General features: G+C 37.2%; 2 protein-coding genes across 4 annotated transcripts; both read right to left on the reverse strand.

Moving 5' to 3' along the window:
• Nucleotides 1–1,113: 1,113 nt before the first annotated feature.
• Nucleotides 1,114–4,996, reverse strand: LOC126788044 (pentatricopeptide repeat-containing protein At1g08070, chloroplastic-like). 2 transcript variants are annotated; one of them, XR_007671325.1, is made up of 3 exons: nt 4,776–4,996; nt 2,355–4,388; nt 1,114–1,484 (listed from the first exon to the last, which is right to left on the reverse strand). XR_007671325.1 is itself a non-coding variant. In XM_050513996.1 (2 exons), exon 2 carries the CDS (start codon nt 4,295–4,297, stop codon nt 2,501–2,503), a length of 1,797 nt encoding a protein of 598 aa, XP_050369953.1. In that variant the 5' UTR covers nt 4,298–4,388; nt 4,776–4,996; the 3' UTR covers nt 2,267–2,500. The 2 variants fall into 2 exon arrangements, 1 of the variants encoding a protein (XP_050369953.1); XM_050513996.1 differs by lacking the exon at nt 1,114–1,484 and having other exon boundaries at nt 2,267–4,388.
• A 3,995-nt stretch (nt 4,997–8,991) lies between these two features.
• On the reverse strand, nt 8,992–12,666 carry LOC126788055 (uncharacterized). Of its 2 annotated transcripts, none has more exons than XM_050514013.1 (7): nt 12,526–12,666; nt 11,962–12,047; nt 11,303–11,452; nt 10,783–10,856; nt 10,582–10,700; nt 9,460–9,543; nt 8,992–9,192 (listed from the first exon to the last, which is right to left on the reverse strand). In XM_050514013.1, exons 2-7 carry the CDS (start codon nt 11,966–11,968, stop codon nt 9,141–9,143), a joined length of 486 nt encoding a protein of 161 aa, XP_050369970.1. In that variant the 5' UTR covers nt 11,969–12,047; nt 12,526–12,666; the 3' UTR covers nt 8,992–9,140. The 2 variants fall into 2 exon arrangements, with proteins under 2 accessions (XP_050369970.1, XP_050369972.1); XM_050514015.1 differs by lacking the exon at nt 12,526–12,666 and adding an exon at nt 12,287–12,457.
• Nucleotides 12,667–25,238: the final 12,572 nt, after the last annotated feature.

The following is a 25,238-nucleotide window of genomic DNA, read 5'->3' on the forward strand; positions in this document are numbered from 1 at the left end:
TCCTAACTCTTTAGGAGCTCTTGGTGATTTCCTTATTTTAGGAGCAAAGTTCTATGAACTTTGGTCTACCTAGAAAAGAAGGGAAGGATAAAAGATCCATGATGTTGAGGGCGGGAACAACACACGCTAGCATTGGTTCTAGTATAGAAACGCCAGATGAGGAGGAAAAATTTGAAGAGCATTGCGGGTTTAAGAGTGCGTTGGAAGAAAGTCGAGCTCCCTGAGTTTAGGCTTCCCAACTCACTGAAGCTCGGGAGACGCCTGATGGCACCATGGTACAAGCAAACCTAAGGGAAAACCAAGTGATTAAGAAAACATGGACAACTTTTGGAAGCTCGGAACAGATACTGAAAATGATGCAGTGTTTCTGAGGTTTGCTTACTCTTCCCTCACTCCCTTTTTTTTTAGATCAAAGTACTTGCATAATTAAGTCGTGAATGTAAGTAGGAGCCTAGGAGGTAAGATTTCCCCAAGTTTTATGATGTGCTTCAGAGCATAACTAGCTAGACTGCAATAGCACGTTGTGGGCGCAAAAGAGAGCTTCACAACTTGCAATGAACAAAGTTAAAATCGAATGTCTAGAACCGTGTTACTGTGTTCTGACTTATGTGAGGTCAACAGTACCATCATTGATGCCCTGGACTGCCAAGAGGCAATCAAGTTCTACGTTCATAGCGGTAGTTGCATTTGCTCCACAAACTTTAGAGTTTAGACCATCCAGAAACATTTCAACTTGTCTTGCAGAGTTGGCAATAACTTAGCATGAAGCATAGGCTGTGCAAATGCTGCAAGCAAGAGACCAATAGAGTTTCGAATCACTCCACCACGCCTGCTCACTCTAATGATAAAAGGAGAAACTTACTCTCTAATTGTAGGTTTTTCTTTGCAGGACTGCATACTATGGGGTTTCGTACATTTGTTTACATCGAAATTCTCAGCGCACCAGACTCTGGCATTGTAGGGAGATTCAGACTTTTCTATCTTGTGTAGGATGACTTGACGGTCGTGTAGGCTCTAGGAATAATGAAGTATTTTCCACGTAAGGATCTCTTGTAGTTTAATATGAGCCTGAACTTGCTGCCAAAACATATGTACTGAATGAGAACTATCATATCAGAAGCGTAAGCAACAGTGCACAAATTGATATATTCCAATAAGGTATTCCAACTCTTAATCCCATACAATTAGATGTGTAGCAAAGAATCTACAACAAAACTAGCATAAACTTTGATGGAAATAAATTAAATATATCTCTCAACTAAGTTAATTAGCAAGAACTTATATGTAAGACGGTGCAACTATCTCTTTCCAGAGGGGACTATATATAAACTTCGTATCTCAGAAGCTTACAGATATAGATTAGATGGGATGCAGATACAGATACAGAAAAAAGATACCTCGTCAGGTCTTGTAACCCCGGTATGTAATATGCAGTATGCACAGTTAAGATGAAGAGTTTAACTCAGTCCACGGTAACTACATACCTGAAAAGACAATCATTTTATCATAGTTCAATTGGTTGATGGATAACTGGCATAACCAGATTGTTGGCCATGACGTGAAATACAAATGGTAGTCAAGTTTACTGTGGATGTTAATGTATAGGGTTCCCCTTCTGCATGTATATATATGCTATATGATGCACATGTGGGTCAAAAACAAATTAATTATCTTGGTTGTTAAACTTCATATTAGTAAACTGATCCTTCATTGAGGAAATAGATTCAGTTAGCAACTTAACATATGGAAACCAAAGCTTGGCAATGCAGGATGCAAATAAACAGCAATAAGCCAAATATAAGTCTCAAGCTGCAAGGGTGCATGAGTCGTTGAGCCAAATATAAGTCTCAAGCTGTAAGGGTGCATGAGTCGTTGTTCGAAATTCCTCCAGAATGAGGAACTGGAAAAATAACTAAACATGCACAATCACATGTAAATTACAAAAGGGGGAATACATGACCAACTTTTTTGGTGAAAGTGATCTAATGAAATTCCTATCGCCTTTCCCAAGTGACAGAATGACATACATCCATACAGAAATATGATTATGTGACATCTCAAAAGCTACTTGTTTGCTCATCTGCTAGTTAGAATCCAGTATAAATCTTTTCCAAATTCTGAGGTAGTCAATTGATTACATCCCATGGATTAAAGTATACTTTTTCCTTTCTGCCACTTACATCTATCTTCATAAAATTGTTTTGAGGAATAAGAAGAAGCTTTGTACTGTGCATCCAAGAACATATTTTTATATATCAATAAAGAATAATGAAATGCAAGATTGCTGAATAAGAAAGTCATAACTGTTGCAGTAACAAAGGAAACTCGTCAAAATTAATTAATGAACAACTTACCTCTTTAGAGCCATATGCTATGTCATGATGTCCTTGGCTGGGTCTCACAAGTATCAGCATCATATGCTGCAGATCATACTGGTGAGTTTTGAGCCAAATGAAACTGATGCGAGGAGTAATGTCAAAGATGGAGGGCACATATGTATTTAGCATGAGGTCAGCATTGGTTGGGATTTTAGTTGGGATCTTGAACCTGATAAAAATGTATACAATCTTTGATCAACCTCAACAAAACTTTGCCCTGGTAATTTTTTCAACTCCTTCTGTCTCATCAAGTTTCTCAACCTAGCTTCATCTTCCCACCTACCAGCTTCAGCATAAATTATTAACATAAGTACATAGGGAGTAGTAATTTGAGGCTCTAGTTCAGACAAATGGGCTGCCACAAGTTCACCAAGCTCAACATTGCCATATGTCCTGCAAGCACCAAGTAAAGCTCCCCAAACACCAGTGTCTGGCTCAACCGGCATCCTCTCAATAAATTTATAAGCTTCTAACAAACAACCAGCTCGCCCAAGAAGATCAACCATACAGGAATAGTGCTCTACACCAGGGACAAGGGAGTAATCTTTCATCATGCCCTCAAAATGCTTTCTCCCTTCATCTACTAGCCCTGAGTGCCTACAAGCGGTCAAAACAGCTGTAAAAGTGAAACTGTTTGGTTTTATACCCTTTTCTTTCATCATTGAGAAAAGCATGAGAGCATCATCTCCATGACCATGAGATGCACAAGCCCCTATTATAGATGTCCAGGATACAACACTTTTTTGTGACAATTTCTCAAAAACATCCTTGGCCAGATCAATATTCCCACACTTTGCATACATGTCAATGAGTGCATTTGTGATTGAAATATTGGTTCCAAATCCGTTCCTTTCTACAATCTCATGCAAACGTTTCCCAATGTCCAATGCACCCAAGCTAGCACAGGCTGAAATAACACTGACTATTGTGATATAGTCATACTCCACATTTTCATTTTGCATCCTACAAAAGAGCTTTATTGCGGCTGTTCCTGCATTGTTCTGTTCAAAAGCAGCAATCATGGCATTCCACGTGACTAGGTTTCTTACTACCATCCCATCGAATAAAGATATTGATGTTTCAAGATTCCCACACTTGCCATAAAATGCAATCAAAGCATTCATGAGTGACATATCTGAGTCAAATCCTACTTTAACTCCATGACAATGAATCAGTTTTCCTAAATCCAAATATGCTAAACTAGCACAAGCAGGGAGGATGCTCACCAGTGTAACCACATTTGGCCGGGAACCTGAAGCCAACATGTCTTGCAAAACTCTCAACCCTTCTCTATAGAACCCATTTTTTACATAGCCTGCTACCATTGCAGTCCAGGAAACTATGTTCTTCACAACGATCTCATTAAAAACAAACTCAGAGTTCAAAGTTTCACCGTTCTGCGCATACATACTCACCAAGGAGCTCTGAACATATAGATCAGAACTAAATCCATTTTTAGTTATGTTACAATGCACTTCTTTCCCTTCTGTCAAAGCCGACTGCACCGCACAAGACCGAACTACAAAGGGAAAAGTATATTTATCGGGTGAAAAACCACTTCGATGCATTTCCCTGTACAAAACTATGGCTTCATGACAAGGTCCCCGATCAGCATAGCCCCTGATCAGGGTGTTCCAGAGAAAAACATCCCTTTCTGGCATTGCATCAAACAGGTTCCTTGCATAATCCATGGTAGGCGCCGTAGAGGAAGCCAAAGATACAAGCTTGGTTATAATGGGGAGGTTTTGACAATACCCAGTTTCAATAATTTTCGCATGGATGCATTTAAGGTCTGAAAGAGAAGCGCAAGACTGTAAAATGGGGTTCAAGGGGAGTGAATGGTAGTTATTAGGACTGAAATGAAATGGGAGGGATATGATGTGTTTGAGTTCTCTCCGGAATGCAAGGACAGACCACATGAACTGTTTGGGATCGGTTTTGTGTTTTGCATTAGGAATGGTTGTGCCACAGAGTCGCTGTCATAGCTCTAGTTTGGGACATCCTTAAAACCTTGAAAAGCAAATTCAATGATGTAGAGACAAGTTAAAAATCAACCAAAAATTCACAAGTTAGAGCAAAGGAAACTTCTAAACGATTTCCAGTGGCATAAGTCGCATAAATTTTCACGATAACAATTAATAGCATTCTCGAATATGAATCTGATCAATAAAACGAAACCAGTTCAACAACAACTGAAATCTCAAAAGCATACATATATTATCAAAGCTTATTCAAGCAATGGGATTTACTGTAATTCAAATTCCATTGTATTGATAGAACAAATTCTAAAATCTTCCAACTTGATAGAAAACAATATATGAATTGAGAGTTGATAATAGAACCCAGGTAAATCAAAGTATTAGTTTCAGCAGACAATACCAAAGAAACATTGATTACCTTAAACATCGAGTTGCTGGAACAACTGAAGCATCAAGTTTGGACTGAAGCGGGTTCAGCTCCAGAAAAACAGGGGAGAAGTAGCCAGTTGAGATTGGTGGTGGTCAGATGATTTAGACGGTGGAGTTGAGCAGTGAGGTTGGGTTTTCTAGACAACTGGATTACGGGGAAGCTAGAGTTGAAGTCTGAGGAGGAAATGCTTTCAGTGGCAAACCAAACAACCCTTGAACGGTTACAATTGAGCGAGCGTGGTTGTATGTTAACCCTTCCACAATGACCTATTACTTTGTGGGCTGTTTATTTATGTTCGGCTAATTATTTTGCATGCTATCTTAGTATGTTTACTACTACTGGAAACAATACACAAGCCAATGTGTGGAGAAAAAACTTGGGTGCAAGAGGAAAAGGTGAGAGTGAGAAGTTACAAAGAGATTTTTGGGGGAAAAAATATTAGAATTGATTTTTACATTATTTTATCTTATTTATTACTACATTATCTTTTGTTTATTAAAATGTATTTTAATATAATCTATGGTATAATTGTTAGATCGTGATTTCACACTAATTTTAGTTGATAAGCTGAGTTCCGGTTATAAGAGTATAGATAAAATGGACACCAAAAATCTTCATTAAAATGAGAACTTCCGAAAATATCCATGTCTACTACATTGACAAACAAATAGGGATATTATGGTCCGATAAAACATAAAATTTTATCCCCAAAATCCCAAATTATCAGATAGATAATTCGATAACTACCCACTCGTCCACCCCTGAGGTGTGATCGGTTTTTAGTAATCTATAAAGCAAACAAGCTTTCTTAGTCAAAAGATGCGTGAAAACACATTAATAACCCTAGATTATAGGTTAATTTAAATCAGTTTTCAATATATGTAGGATACATCAGTAATTAATAAAATGATAAACATAAATAACAAAAACACAAAAGATAGTGGTAGAAATTATTTGCAGTAACTTTCTATATCCCCACTTCCTATCCTCATTACTTTCATGCTTTTGAAAAAGAGAAAAATCCTCAAATGGTACTTGAATTATGTCTCAATGCACATTTTGGTACTTGAACTAAATGGTACCTCTAAACTAATGTTATATCAGCTATTACAGTATAGAGACCAAAAACCTATTCTGGGTTTTGGTGAATGCTCAATTACTATTGTTTATATCCTTTTTTTAATCTCCTCTCTGAAGAACTGGTGATGGTGCATTATTATTATTGTCATTATTATTTCAAGCATTAAGTCATCAAGTTATCATCATAATTCATCTTTCATACCATCTGTCGTGAACTGAATAAGAGAAAAACTGTCGTGTGGAGCTACCCAAGGGTCCGTATTGCGTGTCCGACACGGACACGTTCGGGCTCAGACACGCGAGTGTCCGATTGGATACGCACCAACTCATAATAAAAGTGAAAGTGCTTATGGTGAGAATCGAACCTTGGTCATCCAAGTCACCCAACAACTCCTCAACAATTCCAACAAATTCAGTTTTTGTTATATTTATGCATATTTTAATATATATAAGGAGAGAAACTCATGATAAAAATAAGAATGCTTGTGGTGGGATTCGAACCTTGGTCATCCAAAGGATCTAACAAATCCTCAACCATTCCAACATATTCAGTTTTTGTTATATTTATGCACACTTTAATATATATACATCTAAATACTTTCAAAATTTTAAATTAATTTTTTAATATATATATTAAAATAATTTTAATTGACGTGTCCACCACGTGTCTGTGTCCAAAAAAAATTTTATATGCCGTGTCTACATATTGAATCGTGTACGTGTCCGTGTCCATGCTACATAGGGAGCTACTGACCTGTGTTTTGCCATGTGGTTTTGACACTACAAGAGGTAACAGAAGCATAACTTTATCAGTTGTTAAAAGGACACCAACCCCTATGCCATTCAATATTATGTGGGAGGGCTTAAACAAATGAATAGAAGTTGATCCTGGTGGGATTTCATTGAAGTGAAATAATTTATCTTATTTTCCATAAAAAATAAATAAATTTGGCAATCACTTTTTTACCCATGTCTTTACTTGGCAGCAGGGCCATTTAGGTGCTAGATGAGCATTTTAACAACAAATTTAATAGAAGTATCATACTGGCTAACAGAGCATTAATTTGGGTACTGTTAGGCTAGTTTTGAAAGTTTATATCAAAATGTGCATTGAGGAAAATATCATTTGAGGATTTTGTTTTCCCTTGGAAAAAGATAAACAAAATACTACACACATTGTGTGTAGGTGAGTGCTGGTTTATGTTTACAAGAACCACTCTAATCATGGCCATGTTATATGTGCCTTATCGGTAGTAATTAAACAAATAATATTTATGTAAATGTCATTCACTTAATTCCTATTCATTTACCTGAGTATATAGTTTATATTATAATTACTATTCCTATTTCTAGTTGTGATTCTCCTGATAAAATCATTTGGAGAGGAAATGCTTCTGGGATTTTTTTTATGTGAAATATGCTTACCAAGTCATGTGTGAGGATATAAACTTTCAAAAGTATCCTTGGTTGAAGATTTGGTCTCTAAATATTCCTCCTAATCTTAAAATCTTCTTATGGACCTTTGTTTCAAGCAAGATTCTTACTAATGTCCAAAGATTCAAGAGAAAGCTCACTGGTAACCCTTCTTGTATTCATTGCAATGATATTCCTGAAACTATGATTCACTTATTCCATGATTGTCCTAAAGCTATGCTGGTTTGGAAGTCTTTCAATATCCCCACCAACATGTTAGCTACTTTTTCTTTGAATTGGGAAGATTGGTTGTATGCTAACTTGATGCAGAATGATTGTCATATCAATAACTTGAACTTGAATGCCTTCTTTGTATTTTGGTGCTGGTATATTTGGAAATAGAGATGCAAAAATATTTTTGAAGAAAATTACAAGTACCCTATTAACCCTGCAGATTTTATTCTCATCTATGCTTTTGAATGGTCTAAGGCAATGGCTAAATCTACTGTTCAAATAGTAAGACATGTGGAATTATTATCTTGGATTAAACCTGCTTGTGGATTTATGAAACTGAATGTGGATGGCTCAAGGAATAGAAATGGAGAAATTGGTGCTTGAGGTGTGTTGAGGGATAGCAGTGGTGCTTGGATGGGTGGTTTTATGATTAATATCGAAACTGGTAAAGTTTTGCAGGCTGAGGCATGAGGTTTCTTTTATGGCCTACAATTAGTCTTGAGTCAGCAAATTGCTAAAGTTGAAGTGGAATCTGATTCAACCATTATGATAAATTTGTTAAAAGATTATGATGTTGACCTGCACCCCTTGGGCACAATTGTGCTGAATTGAGCTATGATGCAACACTTTGAATCTATTCACATTAGACATATCCATCGTGAAAGAAATACAGTAGCAGACCTATTGGCCAAGAACATCAACCTTAATGCTAAAGGAATTTGTCTTTTACATGAGCCACCAGTCTTAGTTACACAAGCTTTGCTTGATGACATTGTGAGAATTCAAAGGAGTAGAAGTTTTAGAACCAGCAATGCTGGTTAAGTTCTTTTAGTTTTCTTTGTTCTGGACTTCTAGCCTCATCTGTACCAAAAACAAAATTCCTACGATAGCCTTTCCTTATATAACTTTGAAAATCAATCATCTAATATTCAAAGGATAGAATAGTAAATTAATATAGCCACCGATGATATATAAAAAGAAAGTGCATATTGCAGTTTCTTTCTTCTTCATTTTTTGGGATATATGACCAGTTTGAGAGCAATAAAAAAGTTGAAATTTGCTTTGGGTTTTTTTTTTACTTCAGCCCGTGCCAGTAAGAATTATATATCATGTGATCGTTTTCTTCGGATTGTATTTTCATGTTAATTTTAAGAGCCAATTATAATATAATCGTGGTTTTGCAGTTGCATGGCGCGTGTATAAACGCTAGTATATTGATTTTAAAAACAGAAGCCCGAATTTCATCTTGTGAGAGATGAGGTTTTTAGTGTTGCATGCCTGAAACTTAAATCTTTATTTTTCTTTGAAAAGGGGAATCTTGAATCTTTAGAATATGAGGTCTCACAACTGATTTAGTCGTTTTATACTTTGTTTTTGGTCAATAATAGTCGTTTTATACTATTGCATTGTTTTGCATTACATGTTTGTTTAATTGTTGAGTGTATGTAATCATTGTAATGTATTACACTACAGGCTCAAACGCAATGCATTACCAAAAATAAAATTTCCAATCATTACCATAATCTGACTTATCAAATTCAGTTATTTCCAAATGATACTCATTTAACCATAACTGAAGTAAATTTGCCAAAATTACACATGCACCCTTCGACAAAGACACTATTCTTACACCCTTTTCCTGCTCTCCATTCCCTGCTTCAAGGACTCCAACCTTTTCCTGCATAAAATGGATGCAAGTCAGATCATCTGTGCTAGGGAAGATACAAATTCCATGATTTTCTTACTTTGTTCTAACATATATTAATTTTATCTTAGGTTATTATTTTTTATGATTAAATGAATGATTGTTGTAAGTTGTAAATCAAACGGAATAGGTAAAGTCCTTTTTGTTAATGGTTCAAGACTTCAAGTGAAATGTAAAGACAAATGGATGATTAATCAAACCCCTTGCTCCATCAAATTAAATCCCATGTATAGAACCTACTTGGTATCTGTAAGGCGACCATGCAAACTCCATCTCTGGCGAAAGCCGTCTATGCCTTCAAGTCCACTAGCAAGAATGAACCGCCTGCATAAGCAGTATAATAGAAATTTAGATGACATCAACCATCATACAGATGATACAAAAGGTGCAAAGAAAGGACGATTATAGACATGAAACAAAACAATCCACCAAAACACTATTCCCTGGGTTTTATACATATGAGGGGATCAACATTTAATATAAGAAAACAGAAAGGGGAGTCCGTAACCTAAAAGTCAGGTCATTATCTCCTCAAAGAACATGAATAAGGTATAGCTTGCAGCCTTGCACAAACAACTAGCAAACGTTTTCGATTCAAAACAATTTTATTCTGAAACTGCAGTGCACAATTTCAAGAAGCTAAACAACAGTTGCACTGCAATTTCCAGAACAGATAAAAACAAAAACAGGGAACTGCCCCTACACCTTATATGAAAATTTTGAAAGATAATAAATCAGGACTTGGAGAAAACAAAAAATTGCAGGGAACTGCCCTTAAAGTCAGAGAATTTTAATTGCAGTAATTGGTTTCTGATGAGTTATAGGAAAAGGGTTTTAGTGCTGGTATGCCAGAAAATCCAGTTGTCATACCTTTCCAAGGCTATTTAGATGAGAGGTAGAGATGGGTAAGTCCAATGTGTGTGCGTGTTTCTTTCATTCCAATAAATTGTAAACAGTATAGTGCAGAAGATGCTCAAAACTGGAATCTGCCGGCTCTTAAAACATGATAAGACCAATGCACCAAGTACTCAAACAAAACAACAGAAATAGTAAATTAAACAAACATTCGCTGACCGGTGAACACCAACCACGTTAAATCAGGCCAATTTTCTGGTGTTAGGCTGAAGGACTGAAGATGCCCTCATGAATGCAGTGTAAACTTGGTATAAGAAGTTAGGATGCAATGAATTATCCCTATATTTGAAGAAAAATTTCTATAGGAAATCTAGAATAAGAAACCATAAGAATGGTTGACAGCTTGAACACTTGAATTAACATATGACATGAAAGTTTAAAAATCAAGCAAAGCTCTTCAGGCAATTCATGGCTACATTCATCAGTTGTACCAATTTTGGTACGCACCTATCCAACAATGTGACCTCTTTTTCAAGCTGAGAAGCTCTTTCCTTGGCATCATTCAAAGGCATCGACAAACCTAATTTGTGCTCACTGTCCTGAAGTCGTTTCCTCAGTTCCCGATCCTTAAAATCAAAGCATCAGACTCCATCTAGGACATAAACATTGAATAGAGACATAAAACAAGATCCATAGTAAAAATCTCACTCTTTTTTCAGCACACTGTTTATACATAGCAAGCTCATCTTGACAGAATGGCTCAATATCATTGATTTGCAGACCTGAAATGAAACGACTCAGTTTAAACAATTCCAACTAGCAAAAGCTCTGGTCCAACCCATCATGAAGCCAACCATACATAGAGAGAGGTTGTTTGAACTAAAAAAAAATACTATTTAATCAAGCAAACCACTAAATGTTTTTTAAATGCCAAGGAAGCTGGAAAATATCTTTTCTACTTATTATTATTTTATGGTTTCTGTTCTTTAGGGAAACAATAAATGTGTATCCAAGTCAACTTTTAGCATGTCGATGTGAAGGTGTACTTTGACAAGAGCTACATCTCATAACTTTGGGGTTATTTACGGATATTACGGATTTCCCCATTTCCAGTTATTTTATAAATATAACTCAAAGACCTATATAGTCAGTCTATTACAACTACAACAACACACAAATATAGAGTGCATAGAAATGAGTAAAATTCCTTAAAAAGTACAGAGCTTACATAGAAATAGATTCTTCAAAATCCCATCACATAAATCAACACCTTCAAGCACATGAGAAGCGATTTCTGGTGGAATTATTGGTGATGGAGGGCCCGTCATTAGATCATCTCCCACCAAAATGGTTTCCTCCATAGTTGGTTGTGAATCAACTGAAGCCCAAATAGGTAACATCAAAATGTTGATTATAATAGTTACAAGTCAAACAGTAAGTCTTCCGGGCTAAATAATTTCTGACATTTTAATGAACATTAGAGAAAAGAACAAGGGAGAGAAGTTGGAAGGGCTGTCGAAAGGAGCTTATGCAGGCAACAATGGAATCAGATAGTATTAAAAACTGCACTATAGAATTTAATATAATGAATGAGCCCTAAAAATGATGACTCCAAAACCAATTATCGATAGATTACTTACAGAAGAAGGCACCACAGAACATTATCGTTTTTTTTTTGCTTGCTAAGTTACCACAGAACAAAATCGTTTACCATCATCAAATAACTCATGGAAACCACAGTAAATGCTACAAGGTAAAGCGAATGAAATCAAAATGATTGTCTAGATAGTGAGACAATCTGGTGAACAACACCGTTACACCAGTAGCCACAGTTCCAGTTTGCACGACCATACGAATAAACATTAAAGCACATATCTATGCACATACCATCCATGATTGCTTCTCGTTAACCTTCCACAATCAAACGCAAAGGTAGCCAATGAAGACGTCACACTACTCAAGGACAGAACAACCTGGAGCTTATCAAAGCAAAACAAGTATAAGATATACAATAGAATTGAGAGAACAAACTGAACCCAGTAGCTGTAAAAGCATTTCACTTTTTAAAAACATGGGTGCAAACAATGAGTGCTCTATTGGTTACGAAGATTCATGAAACATGAAGAATCTTTAAAAAACGAGGATTCTATGAAACCATATGTAAACTAGACTAGGATTAAAAGTAATAGAGCAGTTCAGCTTAGGGGGTTGCCTTTGAAGCATTTTATCAAACACTTGGTGGGCACCATTTGAGACACGAGTTCTTAGCCCAAAGTATGTTCGGATGGCCTAAGAGCTACTCAAAGTGTATTCCATGGTCGATATTGAAAAAAGTAACAGACAGAAGTCAACAGAATGGAAGAACTTTCTGACCCAAGTGAGAGCGTTTGAGATGAAGGTAAAAATGTGGGGAATTATTGAAGATCAAAGATGGAGTACATTGGGTCTTACCTTGTGATATGAATTGATGAGAAAACCCAAAGACAGGTTGGGTTTGGTTTATATGGAAAAGCTTAGATAATTGAGGACTGCTGATTGTTGTTGTTGTAAAGGTGACTGTGTAGTGTAGAGGTCAAGCGAAATGAAATGTCCAGACGGTTCCTATGCAGATAAAAACGTACAGCTAGCTGTAAGTTTCATAATACTTGTTTCGAATTTTAATTAAGAATTTCTCCAACAGTTTTGACATTTTAGAACAAAAAAAATGGGATTTTATAGAATATTAGGTTTTTTCCCACTCCAACGGTTTATGCATCATCTTCTCCAAAATAGAGAAAGAGATAGAAAGAATGAGAAAATTTTCAATTTGTAGCAACTTGCAAAATTTTGCATAAGCAACATTTAATACTCATACATTTTATTCAATAACTCAAGCTTTAATAACAACAAATTAAAACAATAAATAATTAGAATCATTTATTTTAAACTAGAAAATTATATATATATAATAATTTATGGTTAAAAAAAGATTATATAATATTATATTCACATGTAATAAATACATAAATATATAATATTGAGAAACTGTTGGAGTTTAAGCATAATTTTTTTTGGAGATTTTGTTATTTGCTTTTCCATTTTAAAGAAATTTCGTCAAAGTTGTTGAAGATGCTCTAATAAATGTTCTAACATATATATTATAATTAAATTAGAGACGCAGTATTATTATCTATACTCTTATAACTCAAACACATTTTGTCAACCAAATAGCCTGTGAAGTTACGCATATATCATTTTACCATATATTAATCTAAAATTCTACTTAATGATTCATGGATGGAAAGGTAAATAACAAAATTAGAACACAAAAAACTAGAATAGTTATCTTCTATTCTATAAGGAAATTGCAAACCACTACACAAGATGTGAGAGGTTATTAATACCTATAAGGTGTGTTGATGACTAGTTTTCTGTAGGGGTGGGCATAAAAAACGAAAATCCCGATCCCGTCCCGTTTCATAATAGTGGGATGGGACGTGAGACGAATAATTTCTATCCCGCTTCGTCCCGTCCTATCCCACCTTTAATGAAAACTTAAAAATTCTTATATATTTGTATCAAAATGAAACTAATTTATGTTCTTAATAACTCCAAAATTATATCAATTCAAATAATAATGGTAAATTATAATATTTTGAACATAATATGTATTTTTTTTGTTAAAATTTCATTATTAAATGTTATTTTGTTAATAAAAAAGTAAAAATATAGGTTTTTATTTAACTTTATAAGAAGGTGAGATTTGTCCCGTTCCGTCCCGATCTCGTCCCGTCCCAACCGGGATAAATCCCGAGTGGGATGCATTTTTAAAAACCCTCGTCCCGTCCCGATTCAAAAGAGTGGGACGGGACGTGGGATGAGCCATGTCCCGTCCCATCCCGTCCCGTGCCCACCCCTAGTTTTCTGTATACTGTATTGGGTCTATTAAGAGTACGTGATGGTAAGGATCGAACATGAACTCGACCATCATTATTTCAAAGAGGATTACGTATGAGTCTAGCTAGCATAGTACGAACAACTGATTTGTGCTTAGTTTGCTATATTCTAATTTATCTAGCTAACTTTTTCAAAAAAAAAAAATATCTAGCTAACTGAGCTAGAGAAACATATAATGTAATAACCCGAATTTTTAGAAACTAAATGTCGAGTATTTTTTTTAAGTGTTAAACTTGTGAAATTAATTCAAGACGACAATTGGAGGTTTGCGACATTTCAAAACAAAAACGGAAACGTTCTCGGATCGTTTAATTAGAAAACGTAACGTTACCGCAACGTATAGATCGACTTTTATTCCGTCGCTCGGTTGCAAAAACTTCCTTCACGAAAGTCGTAGAGTTCATCGATACGAATTCGTGGACACATCATGCGTTCGAATCGGATGTCGGATGCAAAAGTTATTAACGTCGGAAGTTCGTTTCCGATTTTGGAAATAGTATAAAAGGAAGGAGAGGAGATTAAAAATCAGAAAATCAGATTTTTTCTAAAAATCAGATCGGGGTACTGTTCACCCGACCCAAAAACCTTCTCCGGCCGATTTCTCCACCATCCGACGTCGCCTCGTGTCGTGCCACCTATCAAACTGACGGGCTCGACGAGCTCCATCTTTTGGGCTACGCCTTGCACTCCGGCGACAACCACACACGGTGTAGCAACCGCCGGAAGTTACTGCTGTGGCGGCGCCGCCTCCTCCGGCCACCATGGCTCAAGATTCTTGGGGGGTTTTACTTGTCTCAGTCCCAGCAACATTCCCACAAAAGGAATCGAGCCAAATCGAAGTGTAAGTACCCGAATCAAAATTTCAATTTCTAGGGTTTGTGAATAGTGCCGATTTCATGTTCTTCGTTGTTTGGACTCGGATTTAGACCTTGGTGTCAACTAGGAAGTTGTTGGAAATGTTGTTTAGGTTGTGGTGGTGAAATTTGGTGATGATTGGTGGCGGTCGGTGAACAGTAACGCCGAATGAATAGTAACTGCAAATAGTAACTCCGCAAGAATAGTGATCTGTAACAGTAAATGTGAACAGTGTCATGGTAAAACAGTAACTTTGAACAGTGTTTTGGTAAAAACAGTAACTGTGAACAGTGGTTTGACATTTGTGGGTTCATTCGTAGACCCAGGAAACCAGAGTTTCGTATCTTTGACTCGAGGCGGATAATGCCATGAGAGCTTGAGTCATGGCATATGTTGAGTATGTGGATCTGAAGTAGCTATAACAGACATCGTTGTGATATCAGAGTAAAGTGAGACGTTTTAGGAGATACTGTGTTATAGCCCCTATAACGAAGACGCCGTATGGATGGGACAAATGAATTCAAAGACTTAATGACTGGTACGATCAGCTTAGAGAGACTACAATACTCTCTGAGTTTGACATGCGATCCAGATACTGGAATGCTAACAGGTTTGAGTATATAATTTCCTATCAGGGCAGAGAACTATCAAGGAGTGTTGATAGAGAGCGTTGACCCTATATTGAGGGATGTTCAGTGTTTAAATGTTAAGGACTAGATTTTAGTTATGCAACTAATCTAAGTTGAAGCCTAACAAGGTTGTGATATTATGTTCAGGTAAGAGATGTGTAGACCATAGGTTGGAGGTGGTTAACGAAAATTTTCGTGACTAACATCTCTAACGCTATTAGTGGTAGGGCGTATGATACGTCCATAAAGTGGTAATACAATTATTGAATTGAGATTCACATTTTATCGACGTGACATTCCAAACTTGTTTTGGTTCGGCTATAGACAATTGATGTTACGCATTGATCTTGGCTGAGCAAGAAATATAAGGTGATAGAGAAATCTCAAGGTGGCGATATGAATTAATTATTTGCTAGATGAACATTTAAATGAGAACGTTGGTCTTTCAGGATTTATTTATTTTGGTGTTAGGGATTGGAACTTCACAATGCCACTGGTCCAAATGAGACGCAATGGCGGTGAAGTAACTCTATTGAAGGTAAGGTATGAGATGACCTTAGCTTAGTGGTGTTTTAACGAATTGGTCGTGACAAGTACCTTCTAACTGGTAAAGAAATGGTTGAGGACTAAATCTTCTTTTCAAGTGCAAGCGGTGTTAGTGTTGGAGACTTAGAGTTTTTTTCCCTCTATGCATCAGATTGTTTATTGTTGGATAAGGCGAAGTTGACTGAAGTGTTCAACAAGGGATAAATTTTACGATAAAGAGTAATCAATTATATTACTGCTTGCAGAGAAGTTATTTTGACCGAATGCGTTGGCCATGAGGGTTCTTAATGAAAGTAAAGAAACAACTGTTTAGAGTGGTGGTATAGCGATCATTTTGGGTTAGTTTTGAGGAGATGGTGGACCTAATATCGGGTTCTGTTGAAGTAATTACTAAACTTATTAGTACTACAACGGTGGGAGGAACCAATATCTTAGATGATGCACTGGGGCATTTGTGTGGGACCGTATGTCATGCATTTGAGGCATGTATGAACCAGGGGTAAAGTATATCTCGGTTGTGGTCGTGTTGGATTTTGCGCTGTAAAGTTCACCTAATTTTTCATGTTCCACCGTTGGGAGATAAATACATTCTTTGTTTGAACCCCAAATTGTGGCATACCACTCATGGAAGCAGGAAGCTGTAATTAATTTTTGACGGTAAGTTTTGGTGAGTGTGATGGGATGCGTGATGCGTCACTCTTGTGGTGGCGGTAGAGGTTCTCTACTGCCTTGTGCGTATATTAGTCGATTCTCTGGTGAATTTTTTTTAGAGTAATTCTTAATCCAAGGTGGTGTTCTGTGGTGGTTGTGAACTCAATGAGTTAAGATTTCTTTATCGTGTTGCCGATACAAATATGGTACTTGAGTGGGTATCATGCACGACAACTTTTTATGGTTATAATAAGATGATCATGAAAGGAGATTATTTTGTTGATTGGAAGGAATGGTAGGTTCGTTATTCTAGCGATGCATTGTGGTGAAGTCATGAAGGTATTGTCGTGATAAAGCACGTTTATTTGAAAACCACTATGTGTGATGAAAGTAGTAGGCATGTGTTAATCATTGATTTGACTCATGTTAGATGTTGAGAGTTTTGACCATGCTTAGTGGTAGGAGCTAACTCATGACGTGAGGATAGTCTGTCAAATCGCAAGAGAGTGGTGAACTAGACAAAAGAGGGCGTCGACGCCTCCATGCTGAAAACATCATTATGTTTCGGGGGGATTATTATATTTTGAGTAGCTCACATTCGACTATTATTGTTAGGACATGTGACAGATTGTCTGATGGAGGAAGTTTGAGGTAACGAAAGATAGGTTGAGAGCTTATATGCTGGATTTTAAGGTAGCTGTGAAATCATTTGAGATTGATTGAGTTCGCCTACAACGACAGTTACCCTTCCAGCATCGGCATCGTACCCTATGAGGCACTTAAGGTAGACCATGTCGATCACCTATCTGTTGGGCCAAAGTTGGGTGTAGTGAGATTTGACAAGAAAGAAAAGTTGGCCGAGGTATGTTGGGCCTTTGAGATTCTCGAGAAGGTGGGAAAACTAGCCTTGCCTACTAGCATGTCGGACGTTCACAACGTCTTCTACATTTCCATGTTGAGGAAGTATGATCCTGATGTGTCGCATATGTGATCGATCATAACACCATTGAGGTGAAGGAAAATACCACTTTTGTTTTGAGCCGGTTTGTATTTTGAATAGATCCACAAATAAGCTTTGGAGGAAGGAAGTGGAGCTAGTCAAGGTATTGTAGAGCCATCATGATGAAGGTGATGCATCATGGAAGCTAGGGTCGAATATGAAGACGGGATACCCACAGTTGTTTATTGAGTGAATTTAAATTTCGGGACGAAATTCCTTTTAAGGGGGGTAGAATGTAATAACCCGAATTTTTAGAAACTAAATGTCGAGTATTTTTTTTAAGTGTTAAACTTGTGAAATTAATTCAAGACGACAATTGGAGGTTTGCGACATTTCAAAACAAAAACGGAAACGTTCTCGGATCGTTTAATTAGAAAACGTAACGTTACCGCAACGTATAGATCGACTTTTATTCCGTCGCTCGGTTGCAAAAACTTCCTTCACGAAAGTCGTAGAGCTCATCGATACGAATTCGTGGACACGTCATGCGTTCGAATCGGATGTCGGATGCAAAAGTTATTAACGTCGGAAGTTCGTTTCCGATTTTGGAAATAGTATAAAAGGAAGGAGAGGAGATTAAAAATCAGAAAATCAGATTTTTTCTAAAAATCAGATCGGGGTACTATTCACCCGAGCTCGGGTACTGTTCACCCGACCCAAAAACCTTCTCCGGCCGATTTCTCCACCATCCGACGTCGCCTCGTGTCGTGCCACCTATCAAACTGACGGGCTCGACGAGCTCCATCTTTTGGGCTACGCCTTGCACTCCGGCGACAACCACACACGGTGTAGCAACCGCCGGAAGTTACTGCTGTGGCGGCGCCGCCTCCTCCGGCCACCATGGCTCGAGATTCTTGGGGGGTTTTACTTGTCTCAGTCCCAGCAACATTCCCACAAAAGGAATCGAGCCAAATCGAAGTGTAAGTACCCGAATCAAAATTTCAATTTCTAGGGTTTGTGAATAGTGCCGATTTCATGTTTTTCGTTGTTTGAACTGTTTAGACTCGGATTTAGACCTTGGTGTCAACTAGGAAGTTGTTGGAAATGTTGTTTAGGTTGTGGTGGTGAAATTTGGTGATGATTGGTGGCGGTCGGTGAACAGTAACGCCGAATGAATAGTAACTGTAAATAGTAACTCCGCAAGAATAGTGATCTGTAACAGTAAATGTGAACAGTGTCATGGTAAAACAGTAACTTTGAACAGTGTTTTGGTAAAAACAGTAACTGTGAACAGTGGTTTAGTAAAAACAGTGATTAGTAAACATGAACAGTGTTCCGTGAACAATGTTTTATGAACAACATTTAGCTGTGGTGAACTCGTCACCTGATATTTTAAGTATCATTTTCTAAGTATTTATCGTGCTATTAGGTGACTGACGAAACGAGTGAGGAAATTACTTTCAGGGTCGTGGAAGTTGCACGCAGGAAAGAAGGTGAGTAAAATCTCACTTATTTACGAATCTACCATTGCGGTGATTCTAAGATTTTTGTAAGAGTTTTTAATATTGAATTACGACACGTATACAATATAGTGGATTACGTATATATCGTATAAATGGTAATAAGTACATATATATATAGTTTGCTATATTATATACTGTTATGAATTCATTGGAATTGGTCATTTCGAATGACGAGAATTAAATGTTGAGCATGTGATGTGATTTTTGTACAATATGTGGTGTGATTATTGTACGTGGTTTTAACATGAGTTTGTTAAAATGTTTTGTCTTCGGACGAGTTTTGTCTTCGGACGAGTTTTTGTCTTCGGACGTGTTTATGAAATATGACATGTATACGATATAATGGATTATATATATATATTGTATAAATGGTAAATATGTACATATATATATATAGTTTGCTATATAATATACTGTTATGATTTTATCGTGATTTATGTCATTTCGATGACGAGATTTAAATATCGAGCATGTGATTTTGATTTGTACAATATGATGTGAGATTATTGTACGTGATTTTAACATTGAGTTTGTTAAAATGTTGATTTGTCTTCGGACATGATTTTTGGTACAATATGATGTGAGATTATTGTACGTGATTTTAACATTGAGATTGTTAAAATGTTGATTTGTCTTCGGACATGATTTTTGGTACAATATGATGTGAGATTATTGTACGTGATTTTTAACATTGAGATTGTTAAAATGTTGATTTGTCTTCGGACGTGATTGGTACAATATGATGTGAGATTATTGTACGTGTTTGGCAAGTCGGAACCTAGCCTTTGGCCGGGCGAAAGTTACGATACAGTTAGAGCTCTAGTCTGTCTGCCTTAGTACTGCATGTGAGGTAACGGGTGGTTATCTGCTCATGGGTACTCAGATTGTTTTGGATGTTGGGTAGCGGGTGGCTATCCAACGTCGGCGGTGTATTACGAGAGGGGTAACAGATGTGTACCAGCGTTCTTGGTACCCGTAATATAAATGCATTTGGGTAACCAGAAGGGTTACTTAATTTCTCATGAGCGTTTTATTTCATATTTCTTTGGGACAACCAGATGGGCCGTCCACTGACTCATGAGTGCATTTATATTTGTTTGATTTGTGAATTTTCGTATATATTGATATGCGAGTTATATATTTTCATTTTACTCATACGAGCTGTAAAGCTTACCGGGTTTGTGTTTACAATCCCGGTGCACCAATTCGATGGTGTAATGGATAACTCCACAGGTGGGGATTAGCGGGAATTGACGGACCACTCAGAGGACTTGAAGTTATTTATCTCCAGCTTATGTGAGGATTTTGTGTGACTATCTTGTGAGGTTGTTGTGAGGATTATACATTTCCATTTGTTATAATGTTGAATTATAATTTGGTTGTAATAATCGGTTTGACTGAGTTGTATTTTGAACTCAGAGATGATCCGCTGTGGCATTTTAAATGATTTCGATTTCATCGAGATTGTTTGGTGTTTAACGACTTTGAAATTTTGAGTTTTTATACTCGAAATTTTGGGGTCGTTACATATAAGGATTTTGACGGATGAATATTTCAAAAGATTGTGCTTGCCCTTTTGACGGATGGTAAATGTGCTTGCCTTTTTGTATGTTGATATTATTACAGGCTGAAATCCTAATATATATACAATAGAATTTATGATCTATATATATGGAATTAGTTGACAACTCCCTACTTTAATTTATTTAATCCTCAAGACATTCACTATCAAAAATTTTAGTACGCTGATAGATCTCCTGCTTTGGATCAATGTTGAATCGACTGTCTACTATTTAGCAAAATTTGAGTTTTACAGTAATTTCTGAAGCCATAGAGTTGATGAGTATAGTATTTGTCCTAGAAGATAATAGGAAAGGAACTGAATAAAATTCGAATTTAACTTATTCAAGCGAAGCTCATATTTATGAAAAAGATGAAGCACCGGAAGACCAAAAGTTGTTTGTCTGAACTATATCTTAAAAGGAAACAATAAAAGGAAAGGTCTTGATCATTGAATTATAAAAACGTTAACCATGTAAGAAAAGCCATGGCCTTCTTGCGTGCAGCATGCCTAGTGGATTCTCTCAGAGAAACCTCCCGCCTCCTGCGTATGTTTTACTCAAACGTGTTGAAGAGGCCGGCGCGAGTTCCACTAGGTTTACTCGGACCAGAGTCACCAGAATGGCCAGCGGATGAGGAATTGTGATAAGCCATAGAGTCAGACGAGTGAGGAGGGCTAGGATCAGGAGAGATACCAGGAGGAGGGGCTTGATCACCTTGAGCCAAGATAGTCTCCATCATAATATGCATGGTGTGTTCTATCCTGTCCATATCACTAGCACGCTGTCTCTCCATCACAGCAAGCATGCCAATGATCCTGTCAGTTTGAATGACCTGAGACTATTGAGCACGTTGAATCGCGGCCGCCAGAGGGTCAGCAGGTACATCAGTAGGGAGCACATGTTCAGGATAGGGTAGCAAAGGGGCATGAGGAGGCGGTGGTGGAGGAAACGGTGCGCCAGTGATCCTAGGAAAACGGTGAGTGACTCCCATGCGAGTAGTCTGCTTAGAGCGAGCCATTGGTCTGCACACTGGAACAAACAGGTAAAACAACCAAGTACACAAAGGAAAGAACATGAGAAATATTGAGCCGACTGTACACATAACAGGTGTTTAAGTAGAGAACGAGAGAAACCCTAGCATGTAAGAGAAACACAGAATAAGGAAAGAACACAAAACGATCCAATAATAAAATGAGGAAACGAAAAGACTCCTAGAAATAAGAGAATTGATTACACATGCAAAGACTAACACGAAGAACAAGCTAAACGATTCGTATCTTTTGAGCCGTAAAACAAACTGAGCTTTTTGGGATAACAACCATAATCATAGAAGAAACAAAAAGAAAGGAACCAGATAAGGGTGGAAGCAACCAAAATCTGCAAAGCAAATTGCAAATCAGTTGAACATTCTTGTATACTTAGATGTAAATCATACCACCAAATCTGCCAAGCCATTTAGGATTCTATTAACTCCTGCCAGAAGACTAAATCCTTTAGTGATCAATGCAAAAACTGTGTGAAAGGTTTAAAGACCGCATATGGGGTTAAACACTAAAGCAAATAAGCTGGCATCTGTATGTAAATCACAACTCTCCCCCATAACGCCTGGAATCATTTTTTTTGAAATACAACTCTCCCCCTTATGACTCCCAAGATCAAATTTTGACCGTTGGAATATATATATATTTTTTCTTTGGCACAGAAGATAGGAACAACAGCTTATGTAACGAGTGTTCAATGACAATAGCTCCCATATCAGTTGATATTAGGGTATTAGGCAGAAGAGAGTACCCCCATGGTCACACACTCAAGCGAGCTTCCATTATTGCAACCTCCATTGGGACCAAACCATTCATGTTTCTATCCCACCACCCCGATTAGGTCATAACCAAAGCAGTGATTACTTTAGGAATAGTCTGGCCAATCCTCATACACAAAACATTATTTTTACTTCGAGGAATGAAATAACAGAAAGTAAATCTTCAACTCACTCCAGATGCACAAGCATATTAGCAAAAGATGATTTTACCACCACAAAGCAGTACTCGTGTGTAGTGTGAGAAATTGCATTGACATAAAAGAAATAGCATCTTACAAGGCAGTATGTCCAGAATATGGCCTGAAGACACAGGAAGCAGGAATAACGCCATAAAAACATGAATTTTGTTCAGTGAGAGCAAGCTAAGATCATAATTTTGAGAGGACCCCTTACTCAATTCCAGCCTCTTTAAACCTTCATGACCTGGAGCATATCCCTAAAGCATTTCGCAGACTCACGAACCGTTCAGTGTCTAAAGGTTTAGTGAAAATATCTGCAAGTTGACGCTCAGAGGGAACAAAGCTGATTTCTAACATTTATTTTTCAACCAAGTCACGAATAAAATGATAACGTAAATCAATATGTTTTGTGCGGGAATGCTGAACAGGATTTTTTAGCAATGTTCATGGCGCTAGTGTTATCACAAAAAAGAGTAAGAATTTTTTGTTCAAACCCGTAATCATGCAGCATGTGTTGCATCCACAGTAGTTGTGTGTAACAACTACCAGCTGCTACATACTCAGCTTCGGCTGTGGACAAGGAAATGCAATTCTGTTTTTTGCTGTGCCACAAAACCAAGTTGTTGCCAATGTAAAAGCAACCTCCAAATGTGCTCTTTCCATCTTGAAGATTACCTCCCCAGTCAGCATCTGAGAACCCTGCAACTTCAACATTAGTTTCAGAGGTATAATGAACACCACAATTTATTGTTCCAAACACATAACAAATAATTCTTTTGACTGCATCCATATGAGATTCCTTTGGATTGGCCTGAAACCTAGCACACACACCAACACTGTAGGTAATATCAGGTCTACTTGTAGTTAGATAAAGTAGGCTCCCTATCATGCTTCTATATAATGTCTGCTCAACACTTTTACCATCTTTATCTTCATGAAGTTTAGTGGCAGTGCTCATTGGATTAACAACATGTTTTTTAGATTCAAGACCAATTGTTTTACAAGAGAAGTAGCATATTTTGATTGTGAGAGAAACATTCCTGTATTCGTTTGAACCACTTGCAAAGCAAGAAAATAGGTTAGTTCTCCACACATTGACATTTCAAACTCTTTAGCCATAATATTTTGAAATTCTTTTACCAGCCTATCGGAAGTGCCTCCAAAATCAATATCATCTACATATACTTGAGCTATTATTAGCTGTGAATCAATCCGTTTAACAAATAAGGTTTTATCAATGTTACCTCGGACATAACCACATTTTAACAGGTAAGTAGATAATCGTTCATACCAGGCTCTTGGTGCTTGTTTCAGGCCATAGAGAGCCTTTTTTAACCTGTAAACATGGTAGGTTTAAAAGGATCAGTGAATCCTTGTGACTGAGACACATACACCTCTTCTTTGAGATATCCATTGAGAAATGCAGTTTTAACATCCATCTGAAAAAGCTTAAACTGTAAGTGACAAGCAATTGATAGAAGTAATCGTATAGACTCTAGACGAGCAACTGGAGCAAAAGTTTCATCATAGTCAAGTCCTTCTACTTGAGCATAACCCTGTGCCACCAGCCGTGCCTTGTTTCTTGTCACTACTCCTTTCTCATCTGTTTTATTTCGAAAAATCCACTTCGTCCCAATGATATTAGCATTTCTTGGTACCTCATTTCATTCAAATTGGCCAAGTTCATCCTGCATGGCACTAATCCATTCCTCATATGCAAGAGCTTCCTTTACATCCTTTGGTTCAATCAGAGAAACAAAACCATAGTGTTGAATAATCACAATATCATGTCTATTTGTTTCAAAAAAACACAGAAGATTGTTATTCTCACTTACACCTTCATTTTTGCTAGCCATATCTCTTACTATGTCTCCAGTTTATCTCCTTGTCTGAATAAGATCTTTTACGGATCCTATGATATCTGTAGCAGAATGGTCCTTGCGTACCTGGCGATATCCAGGTCTTATGACTTCCTGTGCACCATATATTTCTTTATCGTTTTGATGTTCATCTATATCCTGCACTTCAGTGTTAGCATCCTTCAAAATAAGTGGAAATAAATCCATATCTTCAGCAACATGTCTAATGTAGTTGTCATCTATAGCAACATTAATAGTTTCAACAACTGATTTAGTTTCCTTGTTAAACACCCTATACGCTCGACTATTCACTGAATAACCCAAGAAAACACCAGGCACACTTCGAGGTTCAAATTTAGATAGGTAGTCACGATCTTTATAAATAAAACAAGGACTACCGAAAACATGAAAATACTTTATATTGGGTTGTTTTCCTTTCCACAGCTCATAAGGTGTTTTAGCAGTACCTGTTCTCAAGATGACTCGATTTATGGTATGACAAGCAGTACTTACCGCCTCAGCCCAAAACGTGGTCTTTATACCGGCATAATGTAACATGACTTTGGCCATTTCAAGCAGAGATCTATTTTTTCTTTCCACTACACCGTTCTGTTGTGGTGTGATAGGTGCTGAGTACTCATGGAAAATTCCTTGTTCAGAACAAA

The sequence above is a fragment of the Argentina anserina genome, chromosome 3, assembly GCF_933775445.1.
Source record: "Argentina anserina chromosome 3, drPotAnse1.1, whole genome shotgun sequence".
Lineage (NCBI taxonomy): Eukaryota > Viridiplantae > Streptophyta > Magnoliopsida > Rosales > Rosaceae > Argentina > Argentina anserina.

What these genes read in the sequence shown, in the direction of transcription:
- LOC126788044 (XM_050513996.1), bottom strand. Translation starts at nt 4,297, where the DNA reads ATGTGGTCTGTCCTTGCATTCCGGAGAGAACTCAAACACATCATATCC.
- LOC126788055 (XM_050514013.1), bottom strand. An exon ending in TTTGAAGAATCTATTTCTAT is followed by an intron (nt 10,857 to 11,302) that starts GTAAGCTCTGTA and finishes GTTTCATTTCAG; the next exon opens with GTCTGCAAATCAATGATATT. An exon ending in GAGGTCACATTGTTGGATAG is followed by an intron (nt 9,544 to 10,581) that starts GTGCGTACCAAA and finishes CTGCTTATGCAG; the next exon opens with GCGGTTCATTCTTGCTAGTG.